At 34.7% G+C, this 16,235-nt stretch overlaps 1 protein-coding gene across 3 annotated transcripts in view; it reads left to right on the forward strand.

The window, feature by feature from the left end:
• The window catches only part of csmd3b (CUB and Sushi multiple domains 3b), a 383,608-nt gene that overhangs the window by 108,795 nt on the left and 258,578 nt on the right, over positions 1-16,235 (forward strand). For all 3 annotated transcript variants that reach the window (XM_046834810.1, XM_046834811.1, XM_046834812.1), the window contains exon 4: positions 2,773-2,967. In XM_046834810.1, coding sequence (XP_046690766.1) covers positions 2,773-2,967 — 195 coding nt within the window. The remainder of the gene's footprint in view (positions 1-2,772; positions 2,968-16,235) is intronic.

A 16,235-nucleotide genomic window follows, 5' to 3' on the forward strand; every position in this document is an offset into this window, starting at 1 on the left:
ACCAGGCCCTGCAGATAAGAGAAAGAGAGAGAAAGTGTAATTCCACTGCTAAGAGCCCATTTCCCATTCCATCCTCAATCAAGCCTACAACTGACTGCTCCATCCTAGGCACCAGTTCTGGTATCTGGAGTGAGTTAAAGGGAACGTTATTTGAATTTCTTCACTTTAAATTGTTCTTGGATTGTACTATCATTTTCGCTTAAAGATGATGTCCTTCTAAAATGTAGTGGCAGAATAGTCATTGTTCCTAATTCCATTCATAATACTGTCTGGTTGAAATGTGTTCATTGATCATTGTCATTGTTATCATCATCATCATCATCATCATCATCATCATCATGCCAGAGATGATTGCAGTGCTCTTGTCTAGATTGCCTAATGTAGAATGTGAGTCTTATTCTTAAGTAAGTATAGTCCCGGAGGTCTTGTACGCATGAGTACATCTGCCACACATGATAAATCCTTTTCAACCACCTGCTCATGGCTGTTATTTTAGATTGTGTCCTGTTTTAGCTGTGACCAGAATGGCCACAGTGTGAATGGTGACTACAAATCCTTCTACGTTTTTTTGTGATTTTTTTGTTCTGAATTCACACTGGGCACCATGACTACATGGCATGAGAGGCGTGTAACAATCATTAATTCACTTCTCACTGTATATGCTGGAAATGGCGAGTTCAAAAATAAACGTGCTTATTATGTACTCAGCCTTAATCTATTAAATGTTTGCAGGGCATCAGTGATTATTTATCATTCTCTTTAGGGTTACTGAGGAGGAATGTCATGGCTAAGTGAAGGGAGTAAGCAAGCATAGATTTTATCTTTATTATTGTAGAACTAAAACTCCTGATGTGGTGCTGAAACTTAGACAAAGGAGCAGAACTGCTGGCGTAACGAGTAACAGTTTGGGCTACATCATGGTTCAAATCAGTTAAAAAGCTTATGCAAATGCATTTCACTGTAAACTTATTGTAGATTAGAAATGGCCATTTTTTTATAGATGGGGCAGTCATAGATGTGCTTATCTTTTCTCCAAGTGTGTTTTGATTGGCCTAAGAGGATTTCATGGTTAAGAAAAAGCATTCGTTGTCCTTTATTCATTTACTTCAGCACTTGTTTACAAGGTGCCAGGCAGCATGGTATGGTAAAATGCTTTATTTTAACAGCTATACAACTCCAAAGTGGAGTTTTTGAGCTTTTCTTTAGAGTTACCTAAGTCCACTTAAGTGCTTGCCTGTCCCCCCTAAACCTGTTATAGAACTTATGTCATATATATATATATATATATATATATATATATATATATATATATATATATATATATATATATATATATATATACACACACACACACTCTGTGTAATATTAGGGGATTCTTTTATAACCATCCCTGATTAATATTTTTCTAATTTTTGTTTATTTACTTGTTATAATAGCCATGGTCCAGTTTGAAACATTATAAAATGTGGAAAAGTCCAGGAAAGGTTAATATTTATGCAAAGCACTGTACAGCCCAAGGGAAAGGGCAAAGGTCAGTTGGAGGCAATGAATGATAATAATTGTGGTTTTTATGTGTCTGGCCTGTGCATGTTAAGGATGTGGCTGAAAAGCAAGCTGAAACATAACCCCCCTTTCAGCTAATCTTAATTCTTGTTCATTTATTCCATATTATTATTATTCATTTATTTAGACTCAAGAAAAAATATCATCTTAAGTAACTGCTTTATCAGTGTCACAGTGAGTACTATATTATGTTATGTATAATAGTACCTACATTATATTAGCCTCCCTCTCTGGCATGCAGGATTTTTTTATATTCTGTTTCAGTGAGCTGACAACCATCCTGAGAGGCTTGATGCATGTACTGTAGACTCATCTAGGCGTTTGAGTTTGGTGCCAACCACGTTTTTCTTGTTTTGGCTGCTGTTCTAGCACCGGTGGTGGTGTTTTACCTTGGTAAAACAGTGATAATGCTAGTGACAAAAAAAAAGGTGATTAGGTAATGGATGTACTCCTGGATGAGACAGGATGAGAAGAAAATGAAAACATTTGGCTTATCAACAGATTAATACACACCACAGCCATTAAGGGAGGTCTTGGCTCTGTCCTAATTTCCGCAAATGTTTACATTGCTTTGACAGTACTTATTTGCCTTTGCCAACCTTGTTGGCTCTTCAGACATATCCAGACTATGTCTCCAGACATAGACTTGAGAAGAGGCATAGTTTTATGGCCTATAAACACCAACATAAAAGCTCAAATTGGTGCTTTTACAAGACGAGGCTGCCTAAAGTGCCTGGGTTACATTGAGGTCTTACTGATGAGCACTGAATGCATGGCCAGTGTCAGTGCAGAAGTACAAGCAAGATGACTACTTTACCTTGGTGAAAGTAAGAAATAAATCTAGACATTAAGTGACAAAACTATATAGAGGCATACATATTTATAGTTCTTATTTAGCCACATACTAAAAATACCCCCACTATCAATGCTGTTAATAGGATAAAACTCATTACCACTATTTAAATCTAAATGAAAATGAGTTTTTTTTTAGGCTTTAACTTACTTGTTTTCTAATGGCAGTCAGACATTTTAAAACTTCTTGTCCTCACATGAATATCCACTGAACTATAACCTATATAAAAAGGCTACTGGGTAGAACTTTTAAACATGGTATTAAACTTTTTCGGAAACTGTATGTGTATATATTTGCATATTTACATATTATACTTTGTGCAGATTTAGTTACAATATGTCTTTTATGATTTTTAGAATTGCAGAGCAGCTCATGTGGGAACCCAGGCGTCCCTCCCAAAGGAATCCTGTATGGGACCCGTTTCAACGTTGGGGATAAAATCCGCTACAGCTGCGTTAGCGGCTATGTGTTAGACGGCCATCCCCAACTCACCTGTGTGACTAATGCAGGCAATGCAGCAGTATGGGACTTTCCTGTCCCTATCTGCAGAGGTAAGCACTGAGCTGTTAACTGTTAATGTGAGTGCTGCATGACAGGATGTACAGTATACACTGCATTTGTAAGTTTGTTTTATGTATTTCTGTGTTCTTGTCAGTGGCGTACTGTCCTCTGTGATTCTAGGCCTTTGACAATGTCTTCGATGTATATTTGAATTAAATGTTTTTGTGGACAGAGGTTAAATATATGAGGTATGAGTACTCATGCTCTTAGTGATCATACAAACAGATTGTTCTACGAGTCTATACACATGTAAATTCATCTAAAGACCTAGATATCCAAGGCGGTACGCCATTTCTGTTGAGTGGAATTTGAGTGGTGATCTTATATGTTTTATCTGAGTGCTTCTTTGCATGGGTTCTTGAGTGTATATTTTGACTATTCCATCTGTCTATAATCTTTTACATAATAAGGATGTTTAAGGGTTTTTTTTTTTTGCACAGTTTGAGTATGAAATATGGAATTTAAAGGCACTCGTTGACAGTCGAATATGGAAATTCAGAGAAACACGATTAAAATTAAGAATATTTCTTGTTAAAGTATTATAGAAACACAACATTTGTAGAAGATTATATTGAGACATCCTGTTGTTGTTAGCACTAATAAGGGAATGCTAGTTGTAATGTTATTCCCCTCTGACATTAATAGTAATGTAAAAGTAGCATAACAGTATGCCCTGCATATAAACAGTATAGGAAAACAATTCTTAAAAAGTCAAGGAAATCTCTAGACCAAATTTATACTTTATACTATTTTAATATGTGGGGGAATGACAATTATCTTCTTGTTATAAATCACCTATGCAAAATTCAGAGTTAAGCTAAATTGTTTTTTAGTATATCTGCTGTACAGAAACATTACACTATAAATGTAACATATAACAACATATACTAAACATAAAAAAAAACATTAATGTGATGGCATTCTTGCTACCGATTCCCTACAGCGTTACAGGCTTACAGTAAGAGTCTGTGTGTTCTTGTTGTAAACATATCAAGATTTGTTGTTCCATGCTCAAAGCTATTAAAATTTCCATTAGCCATGAGTGAGCTTAAACAAGCACTATAGTATAGACCTATACCATGGTCCCTAGAAATATATTTTACAGTGAAGCAGAAATGATGGCATTTGCATCCCACTCCTTTTGGTTGGGCAAATTGCCACTGAGGTAGAATGACAAATAGCCAAAAGTGGTTCCGTGTGGAACATTTCCCTACCCCAGGGCACCGTCAGAACAGGAGGCAGTTTCATGTGCCAGCATGTGTAGTGCACACAGGGATTTTTTCTTGGCATATGTGATACTACCCATTGTCAATGAAATTGCAATTTATAGAATGCCTTGTGCAAAAAAATGTAGCCTAGAGTGAGAATAATTCACTTTGTGACTTGCAATGTACATTACATGTCTTGGGCTCAAGGGAAATAGTGTTGCAGACATGAGTTTAGTTACTGGTGGATGGATAAAGAGAAGGGGAGGATATGTACAAGATTTTATGTATCACCATTTCTCACTCAAACAAAAGGAAATAAGCAGTTTGGGTGTCATACAGTTAAACTTATGACAGACTCTGAAATAATTTTTCTAATAAATCTGGGCTCAGGTAGCACCTTAGGGTTATGGCAAATTTATTCGGAATATGTTTTGTAAAGTAGAAATGTTAAAAAAAAAATATATAGAATGGTTTGACAGTTGATGATGGCATTTAAATGCATTCAAACAGGTTAAGAAAAAGAAAGAGTCCAGAATTATTGCCACTATCATAAAAATGATCGAAAATGTAAGACTTTAGACACAATAAGCCTTTTCAGTCAAACAATACTCTATAAGAAGTTAATCTTTGTTTATAATGGTATATGAAATTGGCCTTTGTTCTGTGGAATATAAAATAATTTGTTTACAGAATTGTATAATACCTTTGCCATTCAGTATCATAAAAAACAAACATAAGCGATTAAAAAATATAACTAAGTACAATTTTATCCATAACAAAAAAAACAAAAAAACATCTAACAGAATGCTCTAGCAGCTTCACTAAATGCTGTTAAAAATGTAATTAGTATTGTTCAGTAATCCCAGATAATACAATAAATCAAAATTTCTGGTCACTGACATTATCAAGCAATTCGGTATAAACTATAGTTAAATTGTATATTGGGGCTCTTTGATCTCTTGTGAAATTGGATGACATTTTGTTTCCGAATCACCACAGAAAAAAAAAACTAGAATTTCAGACTTTAGGTTTAAATCCTACTGAAAAGCTGTAATTGGGATTGAAGTGGAAAGTCCATGTGCGAAAACAGAATATATTTACAATACATTCAACTCACCACCTTCCATTCAAAAATGCAGATAGGTTTGATATGAAATACAGTATTTAGAACTTTTTAAATGCAACTATATAATGTCCTTTTATTTCTTATTCAAATTATCTTATTCAATAATATAAGCCATCAAATTGCAAGACATATTGGACAGAATTTTTTCTGTATTGTTTTGTTTCTTTGGTGTTTGTTTAAAGTGCTGTCTATGAATTTGTTTTGCACACTTTTTAAAAGAAGCCTTATATATTTTGTGGGTTATTTTTTCTGTGTGGCAGCTTTTAGAGTTACTTCTCTGCTTCATTAGCAACCTGAATCGCTGCTAAAAAACAATTTTATTCGTTACTTACAAAAAAAAATCATCAAACCTTAAATCAAAAAACCTTTAACAATAGAACATCTGCAAATGTCAGCATTATGGTGAAATTCAGTAATAAATAAATCTCCAGACTCCAGGCTTGGTGGTGTTAAAAGCACTCAGGATTTATTTGTTGTTCTCTGCTGCTTCTTATTTCGAACTGCTGATTGTATGATGAATGATTTTACTTGCCACTTGTTAACCTGAACCTGTCAGCATGGCACTGTGGCTCGAAAATTACAGTTTGCTGAGCAGCATTCTAAATCCATTTCAAGTCAAGTAGGTTTTTATTGTCATCTCACTCTTGTAATTAAGATGAAATATTTCTCTAGAACTGAGGTGCAACATATAAAACAATAAAGAAGCATAGAACAATGGCTATATGGTTAAACATTAAATGACATAGAACTTCACAAAACAACAGACATTTTATGGCTAAATATCCAAAGTATTAAGCAAAAGCTGAGCAAAAATTGCTTAAATCACATCAGGCTACACAATAAGTAGTAATTAATTAACTATTTTCATATGTATATAGCAGCAAAAGTAGTGGGTGATGAGTGAGTGGAATATGTGTTAATAGTAAGAAATTTGAATTTGTTAATGCATGGATTAAGTTGGAGATCACAGTGCACAAATTGCTATACAATATTTAGTCAGAATGTCAGTTTGACCTTACAAACGTATGACATTATAACAGGACATTAAAACTCTTACTCGTTCACAAAGCTCCAAATGAATAACAATGAATGTGATGCAAAAGAGTAGCTTTGACACAAACCTTTTTAGTGTATTATGCAAGAGATGTGAAAGCAGGGTCCCATTAAAATGTGTAGTAAAATACAATTAAATTATTAATAAAAAAAATATATATATTTTAACCTCCACAAACTAGCACTGGAGTACTTCACTTATCAGTCAGAAATATGGCAAAAATGTGATTTTTTTCAAATATATATATCTTTTTTTATTATAATTAAATGGCAGCTTGACTATGAATAAGAAATGATTGACAGTTACAAGGTGTGAACACTCCTATAAAAACTAATATTCTCTGAAAGCCCTGGCCCCTTCCCCTCAACTCATAATTGCAATGATTAGGCTCATAAATTCTGTCAAGGTAAATGCCAAATGGTTTGATTTTCATTAGTGTGAAATACATTTGTATTAACTGTTGACTTTCAAGCTAAATAGCACCCACACACACACACACACACACACACACACACACACACACACACACAGTCACACGTACAAATTGTGCACCTAACTGAAAAAGCACAAAGATGGAGAAGAGAACTTACCCAAAAACACTCTATAAAAAGAGCATCTTTATGCAATAGCCTTAGGTCTTAACGCCATTGCCACAATGCTTAAAATTAAATCAGCTTAAAGATCTGCAAGCGTATCTGTAAATTGTAAATCATGTTATAAAACCACGCCTCCACATTAGTATGCATTCAGTTAACATAAAATACATTATTTATACTTATTGAACCACAAAAATATATATATTTTTAGTTTCTGAAGGCCACCAGCAATTGGAAAAAACAAATCTAAATTGATAGATTGATAAAGTCCACAGTAAAAAGTAACACTTTATAACACTTTATTAATAATGTAGAGTGTTAATAAGATTTGGACAGAAATTAAAAATGAAGTTTATTTACTATTCTTTCCTGTAAGCCACTCCTCAGATGTGTTCAAGTGACAAATGTTGGCTGTTTGCTAGCTGTTTTATTTTCTGTATTAGAAGACTCATATTTTTACTGTAAGACCTACACATGGTTCATGTTTCTATTTTGATTTTTTGATCACTTATATTACACACAGAATATTCTACTCTGGTTGAACTATGTTTTGTTGGGAGGTGGGACCAGAATCTGGTGGGTGAAAAAAGTGGTTATTGGGACTTATAGGAAAGCATTTGAATACATTTGTATTGTGGCTTTAATTTGGCCCAATATGCAACAATTATCCAAAATGTTATGGTGCTCTTCACCATGACCTAATAGGTGAATACATATAATTAGGGTTGCAGATGTGTCCAAATAATTTACAGGTTTATAAGGAAGCTTGACTGTATGTGTTTAGTGCACTGTTTCCTGAGGGAGTGTTGAGCAGGCTGTCAAGTTATAGTATGAAATCAAAATGACAGCACTGCTACACAGGTATTTCGGTAAAGGCGAGAGAGTTTTCAATGTCTGTTCAACCTAGATGACTCCTAGCCTAGGTATTATGAGGCATTACATCAATCCATGTCACGTACACCGGGGTTTACTTCACCACCACATTCTGTGGCTATTTATTGTGAAGGCAACATTGTACTCAAATGTATTAAATGATAATTTAGAGAAAAGTGTATGTTTTTTTTGGACTGTGAATTCAAAATGGAACAAAGCCCTGAACTAAAAAAAATAAATAAATTATCAATATGGCCTTTTGTGGCTCCAAACACAGGCATTTTGTGTCTGGACATCCTCCAGGCAAGCTTGGAGGGCATTTTATTAACATAATAAGTATGCTACTCCAGGCCAGTAAACTTGCTGCTGATGTGTACAGCTTGTGGTAGAGGTCAACAGTAACAAGACACTTAACTCAAGAGAAGTGAACTGTCATAAAATCTGAGACTTAATCAGACTGATATAAAATAGCTATATATGTATCTAAAGTGGCTCAAATCTTTAGTGACATATATGAACATACTGTACAAACAAAATGAACTCGAACAGCGGCTATTTATCATCAGTCTTCCTTAATTATCTTTTCATGATGTACACATAAAAAATAAATAAATAAATAAATAATAATAATTAAAAAAAAAAAAAAAAAAAAAATATATATATATATATATATATATATATATATATATATATATATATATATATATATACACACACACACACATACATACATACATACACGAATATATCAAAGGTGGCTCCACAAATGCTTAGAGATGTGAAAAACAATAGTAAATAAATAATAAATTAAATAAATAAATAAAAAATAAACACCTAAAAATAAAAATATGACCTCTGAGCATTAATGTTTTAGGTTAATTACGTATAATAGCTAAAACAGTGAATACAACTGAAACCATAAACCTTGCGTTTGATATTGGTTTTAGGTTTTTTACTAGATTCGTTTTTACATGCATAAAACTTGTGAAATAAAATCTCTGGATTTAGTTTTTGACTATAGGGACTATTACCTCCTTAAAGTGGCAAATCCCAAAAGAATCCCACAATACTTTGGTTCAGCTTTCTGTAAAATAAGATCTAACATCCTTAAAGGTATCTACTTGGCAAATATATGTGGTGAATGAAGTGTACAGCTTATGGTAGGTCTGAATAATATTGTTATTAATGTGGTAATAATTCTACGGTAATACAGCACCGGGTCAAGACTAGGGGGCATATTACAGGTCGAAAAATGTGCTTCTGCTGCTGGAACCAGAACCAAAGACCATGTTGTGAATTTATCCATTTATGCTTGAACAGATTTTTTCAGAGAGTAATCTATTATAAGTTATGAAAAAATTGACATTATTCTGGACAACATTCACCTGTTACCTGCACCAATCAAGTCAAGTCACATGTGCACAGGCATTTGCATCCTCTACATTTTCTAAAGATTATTGGAATATTCTACATTCTCTTGTATTTTTTTTTCATGTTTACTGACAAGGTCAACTTGAAAGGACACAAATTATATATTGAAATTAATTTGAAAATTGCTAGTCAGTGACTAAGGCAAAAACAGGGAGAAAACTTGTTTTGATTCATTATAGCTAACCTTTAACATGACAGGGGCACAGTGTAGCATAACATAGCATAGCATAGCATTTTGTAAAGATGCACTTTAGTTTTTTAGATAAGCAGTATTTATGAACCTTAAAACAATATATTAATATAACAAATCTGGCAGAAATGTGCTGTGTTTGCCTAGGTCACCACTAAAACCCACAGTGAATACTAAATATATAAATACATTCATGGCTTCAATCAAATAATACAGTATTAATGCCAACAGCTGGTTACATGTGCAAGAATATGTCTAAAGCAAGTTTGCTTAATGGTATGAGAACTTCTGTGCATTCTTGAATAGTTAATGAATTCAGTAGAAATATTCCATAGATGTTTTAGGGAAATAATGGGTTTAGCAGCTAGATAACTGCCATAACAATGTCCTATTCGTTTCTGCAATAATGTAAAAGTGTATGGACATGTCACGGAAATAGTCATTATGAATGCATCGTCTGAAAGCATTAACAAATATTATGCAGCTCCCAGGTTTATTAACAATTTAACCAAAACAGTGTACAAACATTTCTGTCTCTGAACTACTGATGCAATGATGTCATACCGCAACATCCTTTGCATACTATAAATGCTAAAGTAATGGCTGGCTTGCCAATCGATGGCCTTTTTAACATAAATTGTTGAGTCCGTTTATGGACATTATGGAATTTTCATCTCCAAGCCGAATCATGTTCTCTGTGCTGACAAACTTCACATCTGTTGCGAATGAATGCTGAATTAAACCAGAGAATAATTCAATAGGCATGTCTCAGCACTTTTAAAGTTTTCCGGCAGACTTCAGGGCCAGCAGGAAATGTATTCTTACAACATTCACATAGAACATCAAAATACGTTGCTGTCAAGATCTGTCTGTATCTTTTTTCCTGCTTCAAGTCCCTTCCTTAAGAAAGGGCTTTTCCTTCTCTGGATCAGAAAGAGCTTATGGTTGAAGTATATTTTAGAAACTCAGTTTGTAATATGTGTTATGGATGGATGGATGGATGGATGGATGGATGGATGGATGGATGGATGGATGGATGGATGGATGGAAAAATAGAGAGAATATCAATAAAATCTTAGTATTAATTAGCTTATAAGTTAGATGGGATATACTGACAGTAAAGATTTTATACACTGCACAATCAGGAAATCAACCGCAATCTGGGCGCTTGGAAGGTTTTCCAATTTTCCAGGATGTTTCCGGGAATTGTATGTATGAGCATACATCTGAGCAGCGTCTGGTCCCCCAGGGGCTTTTATGAATATTGATGGCATCACAAAACCTGCTTGTCTCTGGCAGAAGGAGAAAAAAATCTTGGCTGTGGAGGGATCTTTCAACATGATAATCACCCGAAACATCATAATCAGCGCGCAAAAAAGTTGTCAGGCTCTGGATATGAACCTGTTCACAAGATGTGTTCTGAATAAAACAGTACCGCAAATGTTCAAAACAGACTATGTAGAGAAATTTTCTTCAACGGAGGACTACACCAAGGCTGCTGTGTTATATTGTATATACTTTACTTATTTCTATTGATGGTACAAATTCTTCTGCAGCTAATTGCTATTAATTTCTTAATGAAGCAGAACGTGTAGATTGAAATGTTAAATTTGCGTTGCTGAGATTAAAAAAAGATATTAGGTTTCTTCATCATTGTATCCAGAATTTTAAAAGGATGGAGTTGTGATCCAGAGAGAATCTTTGTGAAGGTGAAATCACTGGTGAAACTGTGAGGCTTCACATGAGTCACTTTTTATAACACATTAAAAAACATGAAACATGACTACTTTGATGTAATGGAAAGGGTTCTCACTGTCATAAAAACCTGAGGCCATGAAAGTGCTGTATAAAAATCACATACTCTTTCTGTAACAGATTCTTAAAAATATTTCATCTCAAAAGCTAAGCTGTATTGCCAGTGTATGGTGTTGCTGTGCATCTATCTCAGTTAGTAAAATGTGCAGGTTGAGACAATCACATCAGATATTTTTATCAATTTATAATAGCCTTACCAAGAACTCTTTTCTGTCATATTTGAGAAAGAAAGAAAGAAAGAAAGAAAGAAAGAAAGAAAGAAAGAAAGAAAGAAAGAAAGAAAGAAAGAAAGAAAGAAAGAAAGGTTATAATGGTTGTCTGGGTTTAATTGACTGAGGAATTCAGCAGAAAAAATAAATAAATTAATAAACAGACGGTTTATGCACAAAAGTCTTTAGTCTTTGATCATTGTGAAACAAGGCCTTGCACTGAGTACTTTGGATCAACACTCTCAAGTGATCCTGTCTCTGTGGCTTGTACAGTATGCTTTAAATTTAGTATAGTAGCAATTAAGTTTTTGCATCAGTTTCACACCTTAATCCATATGGAGTAAGGGGTTAACAAAGTTCTCACAACATAGTATTTGTCAAATAGTTATAGTTAGAACATACACAATCAGGCATTACATTATGATTGGTGATGTGAATAACACTAATTATCTGTTTATCATGGCACATGATAGTGAGTGGGATATATTAGACTGCAAGTGAACATTTTGTTCTTAAAGTTTATGTGTTAGAAGCAGGATAAAAATGGGCAAGCGTAAGGATGTAAGCGAATTTGACATGGACCAAATTGTGACTGCTAGACAACTGGGTCAGAGCTTCTCCAAAAACGCAGCTCTTGTGTGCTGTTTCTGGTCTGCAATGGTCAGTAACTATCAAAAGTGGTCCAAGGAAGGAACAGTGGTGAACCGGCAACAGGGTCATAGGCGGTCAAGGCTTATTGATGCACGTGGGAAGCGAAGGCTGAACCGTGTGGTGTGATACAACAGGCAAACTCCTGTAGCTAGTTTTTACAAGAAAACACTCAATGTCACTTGGTCACCTGTGTTTTCTCTGTTCATACATAAATTGATCAGCCATTATATTCAAACCACCACTAACAGGTGAAGTCATTGACATTGATTATCTTGTTACAGTGTCATCTGTCAAGGCATGGGATATATTAGAGAGCATGTGAATAGTCAGTTAACAACAGGAATGTGTTGGAAATAGGAGAAATGTGCAAGATTTAGAATCTGAGTGATTTTCACAAGGGCCAAACTGTGATAGTTAGACTAGGTCAGAGCAAAGTCCAAACCTGTAGTTGTTGTGATTTGTTCCTCCTATGCTGTGGTTAGTACCTACCATGAATGCTCTAAAGACACAGTGGTGAACCACTGACAGCTATTCCATCTGGTCTTAACTGATAGAAGAAATTGTTGAAAAAAGTCACACTGGTTTTAATCAATTGAATAGTTTGAGGAACATGACAAAGAGTTCAAGGTGTGGATTTGGTTTTCAAATTCCCCAGATTTCAACCAAGTATCTGTAGGATAGTAAAACAAACAAGACCAATCCATGGGAGTCATCAACCTCAGTAACTCACAGGACTTCTTAGAACTTCTTAGGATCATCTTAGAAGATCTTGGTTCCAGATCTAGACCATATCTAAATGGGTAAAAGCTGTATTGATGAAACCCAAGCACCTTAACAATATTAAGCAGGTAGCTTTAATGTTATGTTATGATCATTGCAGATTTTTTCAGATTAGTTTTCTGTTATGTGCTAGCAGGCATGATTGAAAAAGAAAGAAAAATAAAAGTAGAGAGCAGCAGAAGTTTTGAAGGTCAGGCACTCTTAGCAATGTTTTGGGAAAATCCCTGTAAATATTCATTGCATGAGTGAGAGAATCAATAAGCCTCTAAGGACGTTTTGCCCCTTAATTAACCAATGAGCTATTTAGCCACTTTAGCTAAACTGTTTTAAAAGCAAAACTCATATTCAAGCTTTCACACAAAATGCAACAGAGCCCAACAGATTCCTTGTGAATGCAACATTAAATATGCATATGCTGTTTTGAATGTGAAAGCCTGAATGCAGTATTTAAAATGAATGCCACATAACTACTTTTAAATGTGCTGCAGGGCGCAAGCATTGCATGACATATACATTCATTTTATTTGCCCTACAAATGAATTCTTAAATAAAACATGTCTTATAAACATGAGCGATTAGTTTGACACAACATGCCTTTATTATTAATGTCAACCTTTCTGCATCAGACTAATGCATTCTGATATGGAAAAAAAAACATAATAGCATTGTGTAATTAATCGACTTTTTGTTCTGCATTGAGCATATAAAGAAGAAATGAATGTGGATCATTTTATTTTTCATTCAGTGTAATGGAGCCACAAGTGTTGACAACATTCTACTACAGGGAATGATCCTGCAGGGAAATTTCGAAACAATTTGTCAAGGGTGTTCTAAAAGTCCTCCAATCATAACCTGAGCAAAAGGTACTGACATATACTGTAACATCAGCAACAAGTAACTCAGATAATAGCACACAGCGATGCTACATTAATCAGTCACTCCTTTTTGCTGCAGTAAAGAAAATCTTTCTTTTTTTTTTCTTTTCTGTTTTTTTATTAATTTGTTCATTTTCCTTTGACTTTTCCTGCTGGTGGTTGCTGTGGAAACAAGCTGAGAACATCAGCCCATACTTCTCTGTCCATGGCCACAGCTTACAGCTTTTCCTGGGGGATCAGACAGACATCTAACTATGAGATATAATCTCTCTCGCAGCAGGTTTTGGGTCTGCCTCAGGCTTTTGCCCAGTGGGATGTGCCTGACAGGGTTCTAGTAGGGGCTAACCAGAGGGCGTCTGCATAAGGTGCCCAAATCACCTCTTGGTTTTTGAGAGCAATTCCAGCAGCCTTGCAGATAAACGTTTATTTTATTATTTTTTTGCATGCACTGGCAAGTTTATTAATTTGGTCATTACTTACAGCAAATGTTCATAGACAATAATTGGGATGTAGGTTGATTTGTAATCAGAGAACCTTGTTTATAAAATGAGCTGTTGCCTCACCACCACATAGCAGTTCTGCAATTATAATCCTGACTAGATCTAATGCTATTAATCATGAAAGAAATTACAATGTACCTAAATTCATTTGTGAATTAAGACACTGTCATGACAAGGAGGAATATATACTTTATTGAAGCAGGAGGTTAATGTTTCCGGTACGGCCACCATTGGTGATACAATGTAACAAAGAAAAAGTAACTAATAATTCCTATGAAATATACAAAGAAAAGAAAATAGAAGAGTAAATTCTATTACTTAGTAATAAAGAGTAGCCTGGGATTAGGTTATTTGGGTACACTTCTGGAGCTGAGCCGGGGGATGGGGTGAGTGTCGAGGCTCCACTTATGGCTTAGCATGATGCAGTACAGTATATTGACATTAAATGTGAAAGTCAGGTGCAATGCTAGTTGATTTGTATGCATGTGATGGACAGTCTTAGACAGACTTAGACCCATGTAATTGAAACTGGCTTCGGAAGCATGAAATGTCCATAAAAAGAAAAGCTATAAATACACAGAGAATAGCCATAAATATACAGTATAATGGTTCTGTAGAACTCCAACTTTTGACATTAAGTATAGACGTATCATTTTTTAAATTCATGCATAACAGAAGAAAGTTTAATTTAGTAGACGCACAAGTAGTTTCGGGTGGATGTTTGTCATTTTTAATGCTTTCTTTTTTTTTCACGCCTTCAGCCTTGTTTTGTGTGATTTAATGCCTTTCTTTTTAATGGATATCAGTTCATATATCATATCTCTCTTTGTACTGCAGCTCTGAAGCTATTAAATGTTAACAGAATAGTAATTTTGTTTAAATGTTAATCAGTCTCAGAAATTTTTTTAAGAGATAATCTCCCAGTGGAGTGACTAGGCAACTATTTTGTGGCATGAAGACAGCATCATAATGAAAAGAACAATGGGTTATCGCTAGCTGTGCAAAGCCCATATGTCATCTTTTCTTCACTTTCTTTTTTCTCACATACTGTAAGCGTTGAGAAATATTGTATGGGATGTCATCCATTGACTTTCAATCTGATTTGGTACAATCTGTCACAATAATAAAAAGAAAAATCCTGATAAGACAGCATGAGGGAAAGCATGAACTCAATTCCCAATCTGTGCATCAGAGGCTCTGATTATTAAGCATTAATACCTGATGAACAAACTCAAAGACTTGACTGAAACAAAAGGCGTCAAAGTCTCATTTAGACTTCTCTTTCATCGCTACTAAAGAACGCTGACTCGCCTGGCTTTGTTGGAAGACTCGACACACCATCCATCTCTAAACGTTTATATTCAATATTCATTTCACTCATCATTTTTAATTGTCGTTTGTCATTCACTGAAAGTGCACGTCCCAGAATGTAATGCATCAAGCAAGCCAATTTAGTGTGCCATTTGTCTTTGCTATCCTTCTCGGTTTTTAGTAGGGAAATCAAACCCTGCTCGTGGACTATCAGTCATGAATGGTGAATAAACCATATCTCCCTTTGCCATGCACTGATGACATTATATTCAATGTCTGCTGCCTATGCATAAGCAAAAAAAAAAAAAAGTTTTAATAATCCATTTGGCACTCGGCATGTTATGTCCATTTAGTTGAGAGAGAAAATCTAGTGAATCATATTAATAATGTGCATGTTGGATAATAATCTATAAATCTGCTTCTGGCCTTTGTGGAAGAGTGTCAAAGTCATAAGCAATGGGCAAATTTTCAAAGCATTAGTCTAGGAATTTGCAGGGGAATTTTACAGGATTTTCATTATAGGGGATGCAAAGCATTGCCTTACATTTAAAGCTAAGGCATAACTATGAACAAAAGTGGAAGCAACCCTTGAGGCTTTTGTGAACCTTTTTTTGGCAATAACAAGAATTAAATAGAACT

Source organism: Silurus meridionalis, chromosome 22, assembly GCF_014805685.1.
Source record: "Silurus meridionalis isolate SWU-2019-XX chromosome 22, ASM1480568v1, whole genome shotgun sequence".
Taxonomy (NCBI): domain Eukaryota; kingdom Metazoa; phylum Chordata; class Actinopteri; order Siluriformes; family Siluridae; genus Silurus; species Silurus meridionalis.